This window comes from Euprymna scolopes, chromosome 23 (genome assembly GCF_053919585.1).
Source record: "Euprymna scolopes isolate OS-2025 chromosome 23, ASM5391958v1, whole genome shotgun sequence".
In the NCBI taxonomy this organism is placed as follows: Eukaryota; Metazoa; Mollusca; class Cephalopoda; order Sepiida; family Sepiolidae; genus Euprymna; species Euprymna scolopes.
Genome location: NC_136504.1, coordinates 104,679,507 through 104,694,639, shown reverse-complemented (window position 1 = coordinate 104,694,639; position 15,133 = coordinate 104,679,507). Strand labels below are relative to the sequence as shown.

General features: G+C 30.0%; 1 protein-coding gene and 1 pseudogene across 4 annotated transcripts in view; one reads left to right on the top strand and one right to left on the bottom strand.

The window, feature by feature from the left end:
* The window catches only part of LOC145246113 (uncharacterized), a 459,766-nt gene extending 446,727 nt beyond the window's left edge, over positions 1 to 13,039 (top strand). The window contains exons 41-44 of one of the 4 annotated variants that reach the window (XM_080107944.1): positions 10 to 105; positions 4,109 to 4,187; positions 11,145 to 11,290; positions 12,800 to 13,039. In XM_080107944.1, the coding sequence (XP_079964070.1) occupies positions 10 to 105; positions 4,109 to 4,187; positions 11,145 to 11,290; positions 12,800 to 12,890 (412 nt within the window). In that variant the 3' untranslated portion in view covers positions 12,891 to 13,039. Of the gene's footprint in view, positions 1 to 9; positions 106 to 4,108; positions 4,188 to 11,144; positions 11,835 to 12,799 lie in introns of those variants that run through there. The other 3 variants (XM_080107946.1, XM_080107945.1, XM_080107947.1) reach the window with 3 other exon arrangements.
* LOC145246273 (U2 spliceosomal RNA) lies at positions 8,451 to 8,623 on the bottom strand (annotated as a pseudogene).
* Positions 13,040 to 15,133: the final 2,094 nt, after the last annotated feature.

Below are 15,133 nucleotides of genomic sequence, written 5' to 3'. Positions count from 1 at the left end.
CAATACAAGACGCGAATCATCAATTGATTTGTTGGCGGAAACTTATTTAACGGAACAGAATCTAAACGTCTCCTTTAACGAACAGCTCCACCACCATCTCCATCAGTAAGTTGACATACATTTAAAAGAACCTTCTGCCTGCTCCAAAACACAAACTCTCTTTTTACGCTGAAAGGGTTAGTTTGAGTAGCCTTACTTATTTCGTGGTAACTTTCTCTTTTTTTATTTTATTTTTTATTTTTTCGGGCATCGATGGCGGGTTAGCGAACATTTATCATTATATATATATATATATATATATATATATATATATATATATATATAAATTACAATTGAATTATTTATCAAAATGATCCAAGATGGTAAAATTAAAGTATATTATAAATATTAAAGAATTAATATTTATAAAGTTATCTCAGACAGATGTAAAAGCTCGATAAAACCAAATAGGAGATAGAGCTTATAATACGAGCAAACAGTTAATAAAACATGTTAAAAAACACTTTGAAATGAGTTAAAAACATATTTAATCTGAAAAGGAAACACTAGATAAATGGATAGTCCTTAATCCGCGAGTTTCGAAGAAATACTTTCCTTCTCATCAGAGGGTCGGAATTAGCAAAATGCGGGATCGGATTTTGCATGCAAAAGTATTTGATAAAACAACAAGTAAGTCAAAGATCTTACTTGATAACAAAAAAAGTGAAGCAGAGGAAATATGGATTTTACCGTCACTGCATTATTTATCTTCCACCAGACTATCCATTCATGTGTAATCACCTTTTTCTTCACCATATTCCCTCTGCTTCACTTTTTTTTTTGTTATCAAGTAAGATCTTTGACTTACTTGTTGTTTCATTAAATACTTTTGCATGCAAAATCCGATCCCGCATTTTGCTAATTCCTACCCTCTGATGAGAAGGAAAGGATTTCTTCGAAACTCCGCGGATTAAGGACTATCCACTTATCTAGTGTTTCCTTTTCAGATTAAATATGTTTTTAACTCATTTCAAAGTGTTTTTTAACATGTTTTATTAACTGTTTGCTCGTGTATATCTATCTATCTACCTATCTATATATATATATATATATATATATGTATATCTATCCATATATATGAATATCTATCCATATATATATCCATATATATGTATATCTATCCATATATATATATATCCATATATATGTATATCTATCCATATATATATATCCATATATATGTATATCTATCCATATATATATATCCATATATATGTATATCTATCCATATATATATATCCATATATATGTATATCTATCCATATATATATATCCATATATATGTATATCTATCCATATATATATATATATATCACTATATATGTATATCTATCCATATATATATATCCATATATATGTATATCTATCCATATATATATATATATATATATATATATATCCATATATATGTATATCTATCCATATATATATCCATATATATGTATATCTATCCATATATATATATCCATATATATGTATATCTATCCATGTATATATATATATATATATATATCCATATATATGTATATCTATCCATATATATATCCATATATATGTATATCTATCCATATATATATATCCATATATATGTATATCTATCCATGTATATATATATATATATATATATATCCATATATATGTATATCTATCCATATATATATCCATATATATGTATATCTATCCATATATATATATCCATATATATGTATATCTATCCATGTATATATATATATATATATATATCCATATATATGTATATCTATCCATATATATATCCATATATATGTATATCTATCCATATATATATATCCATATATATGTATATCTATCCATGTATATATATATATATATATATATCCATATATATGTATATCTATCCATATATATATATCCATATATATGTATATCTATCCATATATATATATCCATATATATGTATATCTATCCATATATATATATATATATATATATATATGTATATCTATCCATATATATATATATATATATATGTATATCTATCCATATATATGTATATCTATCCATATATATATATGTATATCTATCTATCTATCTCTATCTCTCTCTCTCATATATATATATATATCCATATATATGTATATCTATCCATATATATATATATCCATATATATGTATATCTATCCATATATATATATGTATATCTATCTATCTCTATCTCTATCTCTCTCTCTTTCTCTTTCTCTCTCTCTCTCTCTCTCTCTCTCTCTCTCTCTATATATATATATATATATATATATATATATAAAAACCCATTAATACATCAAAGCACCCAGTTTGCGTTTTTATTTATTTTTTGTTTATTTCTTGTCTTTTAGTCCACTGTTCATTTTTACAAATCAGTGCTGTATTCTAATCATGGAAATTTCATCATTTGAGATGTCGGATAGGAGAGTTGCTAAATCCATCACATCTTCGAATAGTTCGTTTGTAATTCAGGGGTAATAATTCTCAATATCAAATTGGATAAAATAGCATTTCTCCTTATTTTTGATGTTAGAAAACTAACTAATAGTTTCAGCCGTTTTAATCCACAAATTTAATTAACAAGTAGATTTTATAAATTATAAATTACAAACTAGTAATAGAGTTTGTGCATAACATAGTAATGAGGCTTACATTCTTCTTAAAGACCATGGATCGGGCTTTTCTTAATAAATCCTCCACTACACTTATAAATCCCACGAGGCCTGAAATAGGTAAAATTAGGAAGAAAATCATCATCAGCGATCCTGCTGTTTAACAGCGTCGGCGACCAATGTGGTGACTAATCCATAACCCAAAACAGCTCAACTTTTGGCGATAATCCTGTCTAATCGATCAAATTGTCCATCAAAATGCGTCTTGTTTGACTTTGCTTTTTTGATGCCTCTTTAATGGTAAATATGTTTTAAGAAATTCGTTTTTTATTTTTCATGATAGTTTCTATTAGCATCCAGATCTAATCCATATTTCCTTGTAAAAAATGTGAGGCATTACTTTTTTTTTTTTTTGATCGATCTACTGGAAGTCGGCGACCAACATGCCTGACGAAGGTCTGAGGCTGCACCGACCGAAACGTTGCACAAATAACACTGAAGATGAGAACAATAGTCCGATAAAAAACAAGTAATACAAACAGCCCTTATCTAAAGAATACAGAACTGTAAAAATGTGATCTCACAAACAATTTTTCTGTACTATTTTTTTAAATTATTTTGCATTTGGGGGCAGATAGTCCAGCTTTTGCAACCATATAACAAGACAGACCAAACATACATCTTAATGCGTTGTTTAGTCTTGAGTTTGATGGCATTAGAGCATAATACTGTGTTAAGTTTGATAAATGCTTGTTTACTCTGGACTATACGTGATCTCATATCACACCATGATTCTACAATTACAATTAGAAAATCTTAGAGAGAATTAATATTCAGATAAAATCCCTGAATTTCATTTTCTTCTTAAGACCCCTTAAATTTCAGTCTTAAGTTTTAGACATATTTTATTAATCAAAATCATGTAATGGATATTGATAAAAATTGCGACATGGATTCTACATGAACATGTGTGAAATTCAGGGAATTTTGCTTAAATTGAGATCTGATGACTATTGATTAAATTTAATGCTAATCTGAAATATTTGAATTTTCAAATAAGGAATTTTGTGCCCATATTATGCCGCCTATAAACCCTTTAAAAGATCCTAAAGAAACTACCGATTTTGGGAATATTAATCGATGTCTAGTACATATTGCTAACATTTCACAACAATCGTATCTGAATTTTCATAAAGGCCTTTCACACTTTTTTTGCATAAAACTATATTAAACTAATATATACCCATATTACAAACCTTACTTTGTAGCAGCTGCGTTCCAAAATTCATAATGTTCGGTTATCTACGCTATTTTGTTTTCATTCTTCCGACCAGGTGGGTGTCAGTGTCGAGTACATTTTCTTTTTGCCAGGTGTTATTTTTGATACACCTGACCTAAATGTTCAACTTGAACAGCTTGAAAAAAAACCCTGATGTAATTTTTTTTCTTTTCAGGACATCAGACCGGCAGTTTATGTCAAGTTTGCTGATGGGCGTGACTTTGCATTTTAATCAAGAGTTTGAACTCGAACAGGTAAGCTAATGATCTGAAAATTTCATCTCTCTGTTGCGGATATTGGCGGTGTGAGACTTTAAGAAAACAATCATGGAGGTGTGTCAGAAACAGAGATGCGTCATTGAATACTTTCATGCAAAAAAAATTGAGCCAGTTAATATTCACCGGCGCCTATTAAACGTTTACGAAGCCGATATAGTTGATGTCAGCTCCAAATAAGTGAGGAGGACCAAGGAGGGTGGAAGGGTCGAGGAGAGAAAGCACTAGCCAGACCTCCACTAGATGAGTGCAAAAAGAACTGGGACCTTGGGGAGACTTTTTGCCACCCAAATTCCAGTGAAGACCAATGGTCATCGCCAATGAGAAATCCATAGTAAGTGGCTATTATGATAATGCAAATTCATCAGCAATGGTTATCAAAAGAGGTGGAGAGTACTGAGAATCTGGGGAGACTTGTTGTCACTCAGACTCCAGAGAATGCTACAAGTTGTTTTCACAGAGAAATCCTTTATGATAGCTTGTGTGAGTACTCCTAGTGAGTAAATAATAATAATAATAATAATAATAATAATAATAATAATAATAATAAGAAGAAGAAGAAGAAGAAGAAGAAGAAGAAGAATAACATTACGGCATAATTACGTTGACACACCAGTTCCCATTGGATCACCAAAGTTAAGCAACATTGAGCCTGGTCACTACCAAATGGGTGACCATTTGAAACCTCCAGGTGCTGTATGTGCTCTCCGCTTATTTCGGCATTGTTTCGAGTCGTCCTGGACTTCTCCTTGCCACTGGACTCAAACAGTGCCGATTCAGGAGAGGTGTGGTTGATTATTGAGCAACCATTGCCTCACAATTACAAGTGCAGCTGCCCCTATAGGGGGTATCCTTTGTCTTTCGAGACTAAACGAAAACATCAAATAATAATAATAATAATAATAATAATAATAATAATAATAATAATAACTAGCGGGACCTGTGGAAATTCCACAGCAGCATTTTTCATATGTAATAAAATCTTGGATATGGTACTAATTATGTCAATAATTTTTCATCATTTGTAACTCACCATTTCGCACACCTTACTAAAATAATAACTTTCATATATTGTATAGGCTGATTATTTCATTACACACCCAAATCAATTAACTCACATTTCATCATTTTTAATTCTTGGATATGTTACTAATTTCGACAATATATTTTTTTATTTTTAAGCAACATTATTGCCAAACCTTACTAAAATAATAACTTTGATATATTTGCTCGGCTGCTTATTTAATTTAAAAAAAAACAATCAATTAACCTCCATTTAATCATTTTTCATAATTCTTGGATATGTTACTAATTTCAACAATCATTTTTCATAATTTGTACCCACATTATCCTCCCCTCCTTAATAAAATGATAACTTTGATATATTGTCTGGGCTTTATTAGTTCATTACAAACACACTAATGCATGAAATCACATTTCATCATTTTTCTTAATTCTTGGATATGTTACTTATTTCTACAATCATTTTTTATAATTTTGACTCATATTTTCGCACCTCCCCCTTTACTAAATAATAACTTTAATTTGTTGTCTAGGCTGATTATTTTATTTCAAACACACCAATCAATTAACTCACGTTTCATCATTTTTTATAATTCTTGGATATGTTACTAATTTTGACAATCATTTTTCATAAGTTAAATACACCTTATAGCCCCCCCCTTACTAAAATAGTAACTTTGATATATTGTCTGGGCTGATTTTTTCATTACAACACACTAATCAATTAACTCACATTTCATCATTTTTCATAATTCTTGGATATGTTACTAATTTCGACCATAGGTTTTTGTAGTTAAAACCATCCCTATCGCCCTCTCTTACTAAAATAATAACTTTGATATATTGTCTGGGCTTGTTATTTCATTACAAACACACCAATCAATCAACTAACATTTCATCATTTTTTGTAATTCTTGGATATGTTACTAATTTCGACAATAATTTTTCATAATTTTAGCCCTCCTTATTGCCTTTCCCCTTACTTAAATAATAATATTGATGTATTGTCTGGGCTGATTATTTTATTATAAACACACTTATTAGTTACCTCACATTTCACAATTTTTCGTTATTCTTGGATATCTTACTAATTTCAACAATATTTTTTATAATGTAAACCATCCTCATCGCCCTCTCTTACTAAAACATAACTTTGATATATTGTCTGGGCCGATTATTTCATAAAAAGCACAACTATTTATTAATTTACATTTCATAATTTTTCATAATTCTCGGATATGTTACTAATTTCGACAATCACTTTTTATATTTTTTGCTCAAATTAATAACCCCACACTACTAAAATAATAACTTTGATATATTTTCTAGGCTGATTATTTCATTTCAAACACATTAATCTATTAACTCACATTTCGTCATTTTTCATAATTCTTGGATATGTTACTAATTTTGACAATCATTTTTCATAATTTAAACCCACATCATCGCTCCCTTACTAAAATAATAACTTTGATATATTGCCTGGTCTGATTATTTCATTGCAAACACACTAATTCATTAAATCACATATAATTTTTCATAATTCTTGGATATGTTACTTGTTTCGACAATAATTTCTCATAAATTTAACGCGTCTTATAGCCTCCTCCTTACTAAAATAATAACTTTGATATATTTGTTGGGCTGCTTATTTCATTACAAACACATCAATCAAATAACTCACATTTCATCATTTTTCATAATTCTTGGATATGTTACTAATTTCAGCAATCATTTTTTATAATTAAAAACCCACATTATGCCCCTCTCCTAAGAACTTTAATATATTGTCTGGGCTTATTATTTCATTACACGAACACCAATCAAATAACTCACATTTCATCATTTTTCATAATTCTTGGATATGTTATTAATTTCGACAATAATTTTCATAACTTAAACCCACTATGTCGCCCCCCCCTTATTTAAATAATAACTGTGATATATTGCCTGGGATGATTATTTAATTAAAAACACATCAATCAATTCCGGGTATTCTCATAGTATATATGTTCCACCTATCTTATCCAATCCTGGGCGACGCCGCATATTCTGCTAGCATATATCTTTCACCTATCTAATTCGATCCTGGGCGACGCTGGGTATTCTGCTACTATATGTTTTCCACTTATCTCATTCAATACTGTGCGACGCTTTCTGCTAGTATATATTTGTGCTTATCACATCCAATCCCGGGTCTGACCCCACTGTTTAAAATATACAGGAAATAAAGTAATGTTTTAATCGTAAACTGTTTCAGCCATTTCCGGGACTGACTTCATATCCCCCAACCCACTGCTAAAAGTATACATGAAATAATGTAATGTCTAAATAATAAACTGTTTCAGCCATTTCTGGGACTACTTCATATCCCGCACCCCGGTGTTAAAAATATACATGAAATAAAGTAATGTTTAAATCGTAAACTTTTTCAACCATTCCCGGGACCAACTTCTTATTTCCCATCCTACTGTTAAAAATGTACATTAAATAAAGTAATGTCCAAAACGTAAATGGTTGCAGCCATTTCCGAGACCGACTTCATATTCGCCACCCCACTTTAAAAATATACATTGAATAAAGTAATGTTTAATGTGTAAACAGTTTCGCCCATTTCCTGAAATGATTTCATATCCCCTACCCAACTGTTAAAAATATACATGAAATAAAGTAATGTTTAAATTGTAAACGATTTAAGCAATTTCCGGGACTGACTTTATATCCCCCATCCCACTGTTTAAAATATACTTGAAATAAAGTAATGTTTAAATCATAAATTGTTTTAGTAGCTTTTCGAAATTAATACATAAAAACATTAACACTGTTAGGGATTAGGCAACCATTGCTTCAACATTAATTTCTGAGTGTAGTATCATTCTCAGCATTCCAGTGATTTAAATCCCCCCTTTTTTGGTCTTGGTTAATGGAGGAGAAATCCTTCATTACTGATACAATTTTTATTTTTCTTATTGATCAGAGTACCCCTTTTGGGGAGCTGGTTTCCCCAAAAATTTTTAACCGACCTCATGTCCAACTCAGTCTTTGTGGGAAGGCAAGTAAACAAAAAAAAAAAATAATCAGAAGAGACAGTTCCAGTGCATTTTATAATTAATCAGAAGGGAGATTTCCTGGGCATTTTGTAATTAAACCAGAAATTACTTTTCCCTGTTACTTTTGTAATCTTTAAACTTTGTTACATTAAACATTAAACCTATTCACAATGGCTCCCTACGGGACAGATTTAAACACCAGGGTCGTTTTTTTTTAACGTGGAGAAAAAATTGTCTTAGTCGCAAAGGATTTCTCCCCCACTAAGAGAGAAGAAATTGAAATTTAGCCTCTAAAGAACAGATACTACACTTTGATCTTAGCCAAAAGGCCAAAAAAGACAAATCATTTTTATTAGCTTTGCCTCAACAGCGACACCAAATTCTTTTTGTTTTATTATGAATTGGAATATCCCACTTTGCTTTTAAGGGGTGACAAGTTTTATTTGGTATATTACACCTTCCTTTTTTAGGAATGCACAGCATGATAACGGACGGAGCGATAAGCGTAATAATATAATGATAATTTTTTTAAATTATATTTTTATATTTAAAAACATATGAGGACTCTCCACGTAACCCCCCCCAACGAAATTTTACATTTGTAGCCAATTTTAAAAAGAAATTATATTTTTATATTTAAAAGCAGATGAAAAATTTCAAGAGAGTGAACTCGTAAGAAGTAAGGAATTTAAAGCAATAAATGAATAAAACGCGAAATACAAGAGGATTGAGAAGAAAATGCATGGCTAATTCAGTAGAGATATACCAGAGGCAGTGAACAAGGGAAAAACCTAGCGATGGTTGTCAAAATGCGACTTGAAGATTGAGACAGAAGCTCTAATATATGTCACACAGGAGCAAGCGCTCAGGACAAATTATGTGAAGTATCACATTGATAAAACAAATGAAAGTTACCTATGTCGGCTGTGTGAACAGAAAGGTGAGAATGTACAAAACCTTATCAGTAGTTGTGATCAGTTAGCTCAAAAGGAATACAAGAGACGACATGACAATATTGCAAGAAACTTCCATTGGGATAAATGCAAGAAAAGGGGGTTGGAATGCAGTGAAAAATGGTATGAGCATGTTTCAGAAAGGGTTGATGGAGAGTGATAATATGAAATTATTGTGGAATATGAATATCCAATGTGATAATTTGAAATTATCGTGGAATATGAATATCCAATGTGATAATTTGATTGAAGCGAGGATACCAGATTGTTTTGTTGGTGGGGAAAAGGAACACAAGGCAATAATCATTGATGGAGCAGTAATAGCTGATGTGAATGTGGATAAAAAAGAAAAAGAGAAGGGGAAAAAAATACCAAGGCTTAAAAAGGAAGATAAAAAGATTATGGAAGTTGAAGAAGATATGAGTTGTATTTGTTATTGTGATGGGAGCAGTGAGGAGTGTAACAAAAAGATTTGTCAAGTGGATTGAGAAAATTGAGATCCATTGCAATGTTTGAGTATTTCAAAAGATTGTCTTGTTGCGGACTGCCAGAATCTTGTGGAAAGTGCTGTAAGACTAAGAAAACAAGATGTTGATAACCTATATTCATTTGTTATGATCCGCCTATCGGTATAAAATCGGCAATACTAACAGCCAGACACAAAATGTGGTGAATAATAATAATAATAATAATAATAATAATAAGTCAGGAAAACAAGATTTGTTAAGGCATTTGTTGAAAAGTTTGGAGAGAATTAGAACAAACTCAGCGAAGAATGTTTTAATAGTAGTAATTTAATAGTATATACGAGATGAGATCAGGTCTACATGCTTTTGATGTATCTAGATTTTTTATGATATAGCGTACTTGAGAGAAGGTGATTTTCCGATCATTTAATGTAGTTTCTGTCTGCAAATGAAAATCTGGGAGTGGTTTGCTCGCTCTAAAGTCGAGTTGGATGCAAATTGACGGGCAAACAGGTTAACTTTTTAAAAACCTCAAGATTATCGAGATATAAATATCCTACCTCATTGTAAACCAATCACCGACCATAAGTACTGACTATGCCCTATATATGTTATGTATTATATGGGTCAATGTACCAACTGACACAAAAAAATTATGGTTTTATGTAAGGTTGGCTCTACTCGACGTCATACTAAAAATTGGACAAGCTTTGATTATGGGAAAGTTTCAAATTTCGAAGTTGAACGTTTTTGACCTAAAAATCATTTTCCATTATTAGAAGTGCTAACTCGGTCAGTTTTCATGATAAGTCAATAAATTTCGCATTTTTACCCATTTTTTTCGCTTCGTTACCAATTAATTATTCTCTTAAACAACACTGCCTTTTTCGTTAATTCTTTTATTCTGTTCCATTTTTTTGTCTGTTCCACAACACTGTTACCATCAATGCTATATTTTAGTCCTATTTTCTGTTGTTTGATTATTTTTATGATTAATTTAACTTAATTAATGTTGCACTAGTAAAATACATCATCGTGTCGCATTTCCGTATCTTTTAAGATTCAAAACCCCATCTATTTCTATTTTGATATCAATTAACTATCTTCATTTTGTTAACCCCTTTTTTTTGTTCCAATTTGTTGCTGTTCCTTAACACTAATTTTGACCAACCAAACTGCCTTTATTATCCTACTTTCTGTTTATTAATTATACCTTAATAATTTTAATTAATCAATCAATTAATGCTGCACTAGTAAAACACATCATCGTGTCACGTTTCTATATTTTTAAAACTTCAAAACCCGATCTTACTGACGTTTCGTTCTCACTTAAGTATATTTTATCGACGTTTTGTTAATCCGCTTTTTCTGTTCTATTTTTGTTTTCTATATCTCAAAGCTATTTGATACCAACAAAACTAACCCGTGTGTGTCATTTTGTAGGTAAAATACTGGAGGAGTCAGGACAAGGAGGCCAGCAAGTACGAACGAGTCTACCAGTGCTGCATCACAAATATAAAGAACAATATTAAATGGATGAAAGAAAACTATCAAATTGTTGCCAACTGGTTAGATAGGCAGAATGTATAGTTAAGTATGGGGCCATTTTGGTTTATTTGTCAAAATTGAAAACAACCAATCCAGGGATGCTGAGGCCCCTAATCAACATATCATTACTCTTCTACACATATTCTAATTTTTTTTTTGTGTCATTTACTATCTCTTCTTATCTCATCAATTAAATATGTTGAATAATTATTCTCTAAATCTAGATAATTACAAGATTATCTCCCTTTGCCCTATGAAATTATCTCCCCTTGCAGTATATACGCAAATAACAACAACAACAACAACAACAACAAACAACTATCATATGACATTGGTCATGGAAAAATAAAAAGGTATTTACAGTCTCTCTTCCAATTTTCGGATTTTAATCATGTCAAGTTACACTTCAATTCCTTTTGACGGATTGATTGTTGCTATTTCTTCTGATGAGTTAAGGGCATAATAGATTCACTGATTGATATAATAATTAAGTGATTGATTTTACGCTACGAAACAGATACTGTCAAGAATTGTATAAGTCAACTGAATTAAATGAAAAAATTATAAGATGGTTAACATCATGAATTTTGGAATATAACCTTTTGTCATTTATTCTCTCTCTCTCTCTCTCATATATATATATATATATATATATATATATATATATATATATATATATATATATATATATATATATATATATTTCCGTTCCCGCCTCCTTGACAGATTTGGCGTCTCCAAAGGATAGTTCCTACTTTGTTTAAATACGTCGCCACACAAACGTACAAACTCATTCGAAATATAATATAGAATAACATAGATGACGTGTACCTACTTACTTTTCTCGCGAAAAGGGTACATTATATAACCATTAAATACAGAACACACACAGAGGATAGATTTTCGTTCTTGTAATTCGCAACTCTAAAACCAGTTTGTGTTTAAATGATCAAACGAAAATTTTTTTTTCTTTTTACATTCTTATGTTATCATTTTTTCTTTTACAGAGGAGTGACTACTGATCAGAATCATATAGCTGTACAACCCAATATGTTGTATGTATATATATATATATATATATATATATATATTATATGATAGTGTTTTTCTTTACAAAGGAATCGCCACTTATCAAGGCCGAGAGGCCAGTCGAGGATAAGGGTTAAAGAGTGTACAGTAGTCAAAAGGACAATATCATAGTAATCATTAGAAGTGTAAATTTGGTAAATTGGATTACTTAACAGGGAAAGGCTCATCAAGAACTTGTTTACATTAGACTTGAAGATGGCTATGTTGTAGTCAGTTGGAAAGCAGATTAACGGAAGAGAGTTCCACAGGTGTGCAGTTCTTAGAAAGAAGCTTTGTTCATGGAATCTACTTTGAAAAAATTGGATTTTGTTATGTTTCTCACTATGTAAACTTATTAATTTCACAATTATTAACCCCTCGCCTTATATATATATATATATATATATATATATATATATATATATATATATATATATATATGCTCTCATCAGAATTGAATGCCACCATTTTATATCTTTTAGTCATCGTCGCCGTCGTAGTCATGGAATCGGAGGAAAGTTTCTGACAAAACGTTGTGCGTCACATGGCCAAAAAATCCAGAAATTGTATTAAATGTAGATATAAATGAAATAGTAAGTATTGAAATAATAAACCCTTACTAAAAGCATACAGTTGAAATCGTATTAAAAGTTTTTATTTATTTTTCAATAAAATTTGCACACATTGTTTAAGTAAATAGTGCTCAATTTACTGATGGTAGAATCCGGAATGATGGATAAAACATTTGGATATTTCAGGAGAAACACCCTCCTCAAAAGAAACATTATTCTTTTTAAAGAAGAGAACCCTGCAATACAATTGAAATGTGTTACAAAAGTTTGGTAAAAAAAATTCGCTTACTATTATGAATAAAATAATCTGAATAAAATATTACGCTTACAGAGAAGAATCATGCAATACCACGGCTATGTAAACAGGGTTTAGTTTGACGATATAGAGTTCAGTAAAAAAAAAACAAATATCACCTAATTGCAATAGAAATCGGAATGGTGGATAAAATTTTTGATATTTCTGGAGAAACCTCATTCTCAAAAAATGTGCCGATCGATGTTTTATTAATGTTGTTACGTATATAACCTAGTAAAAATGAAATATTGCACGTCGTTTCAGTAAAAAGATTTTTGTTAATAGAATTGTAGATTAAACTTTTTGATATTTCGGGAGAAATGCCCTTCTACAAAGTTATATTCGTTACAGGAAAGAACCATGCAATACAACAGAAATGTGAGACAGTAAACGGTTTATAGTTTGACTGTATAGAGTTTAGGAAAAACCGTTCACTTTCTAGTTTTTGAATCTGAAATCCTGAAGAAAACCTTGGATATTTCGGTAGAAATACCTTTTTTTAAGTGCTGATCAATGTCTTATTATAGAAGTTGGCTATATAACCTCGTACAAATGAAATATTGAACACTGTTTTAGTAAAAAGATTTTTGTTTATTCTTAATAAAATGGGGGATTAAATTTTTTATATTTAGGGAGAAATACCCCCCCCCCAAAAAAAAAGAAACGTTATTTTTGTTACAGAGTACCATGCAATACAACAGATATGTGAGAAGATAAACAGATTCTAGATTATTTAATATTTCGGTATAAATCATCCTTTTAAAAAGAAAAAAAAAGTGCTGCTTATCTTATTAACGTTGTTTGCTATATAACCCAGTACAGATGAAACAGGGGAAAAGAAATGGAATAATCTTGTGATTATCTGATAATCTTTATGTTACATATTTTTTAAATTTTCATGTTGCTGATTATATGAATATCACTGCATCACTCCTTAAAAAAAATACCATTTTCTGTCATATGTTTCAACCCAAAAGCATGTTCCTTTGTTCAATCTCTCCGCATTTCTTTCTTTCCTTCCTGACATTAAAAGCTGGCGTGTTATCATTGAATAGGGTTCGAAAGCAAATGAAGAAAGAAACAAAAAAAAAAAAACCATTGTTAGGCAAAATAAAAAGTTGCTGCCAACTTGTCTGCTGTTAGATGCGCCAAAGATGAGCAGGTGCCCCTTATATTTCAGAACTTTGGAGATGAGGATTATTTGGATTATTCGGACTACTGTTCGTATCTTGGATATTATTATTATTATTATTATTATTATTATTGTTATTATTATTATTATTATTATTATTATTAATTTTATTATTATTATTATTATTATTATTATTGTTATTATTATTATTATTATTGTTATTATTATTATTATTATTATTGTTATTATTGTTATTATTTTTATTATTATTATTATTATTATTAATTTTATTATTATTATTATTATTATTGTTATTATTTTTATTATTATTATTATTATTGTTATTATTATTATTATTATTATTATTGTTATTATTATTGTTATTGTTATTATTATTATTATTATTATTATTATTATTATTATTATTCGCACAATTCTACAACCGGCTTCACATGTGTCTCTTTGAACTCGGGAATCTTTTTGCCAACTCGGGAATCTATATTTGATTTTGAACAAAGCCGTTTTAACTTTCGACCTTCTTTAGGTGTGTCCCATGAACCTGTAGCACATCAGATAAAAGTTCTAATTACCAATAGACGAATAAACTATTTCATATAAGCACCAATGCTAACACTGTCGAAGCATAATTTTATCCGTCATTATTGACGAAGGGGGATACATTCGTTTTAGAAATATTTTACTTGAATATTCTAGCAATTAAAACGTTTTCAAATCCGAAATTTACATTATACAAATACTTTTCATGTCTGCATATGTGCAGCCAAATAATGTTTATATAAATAAAAATTGTTTATAT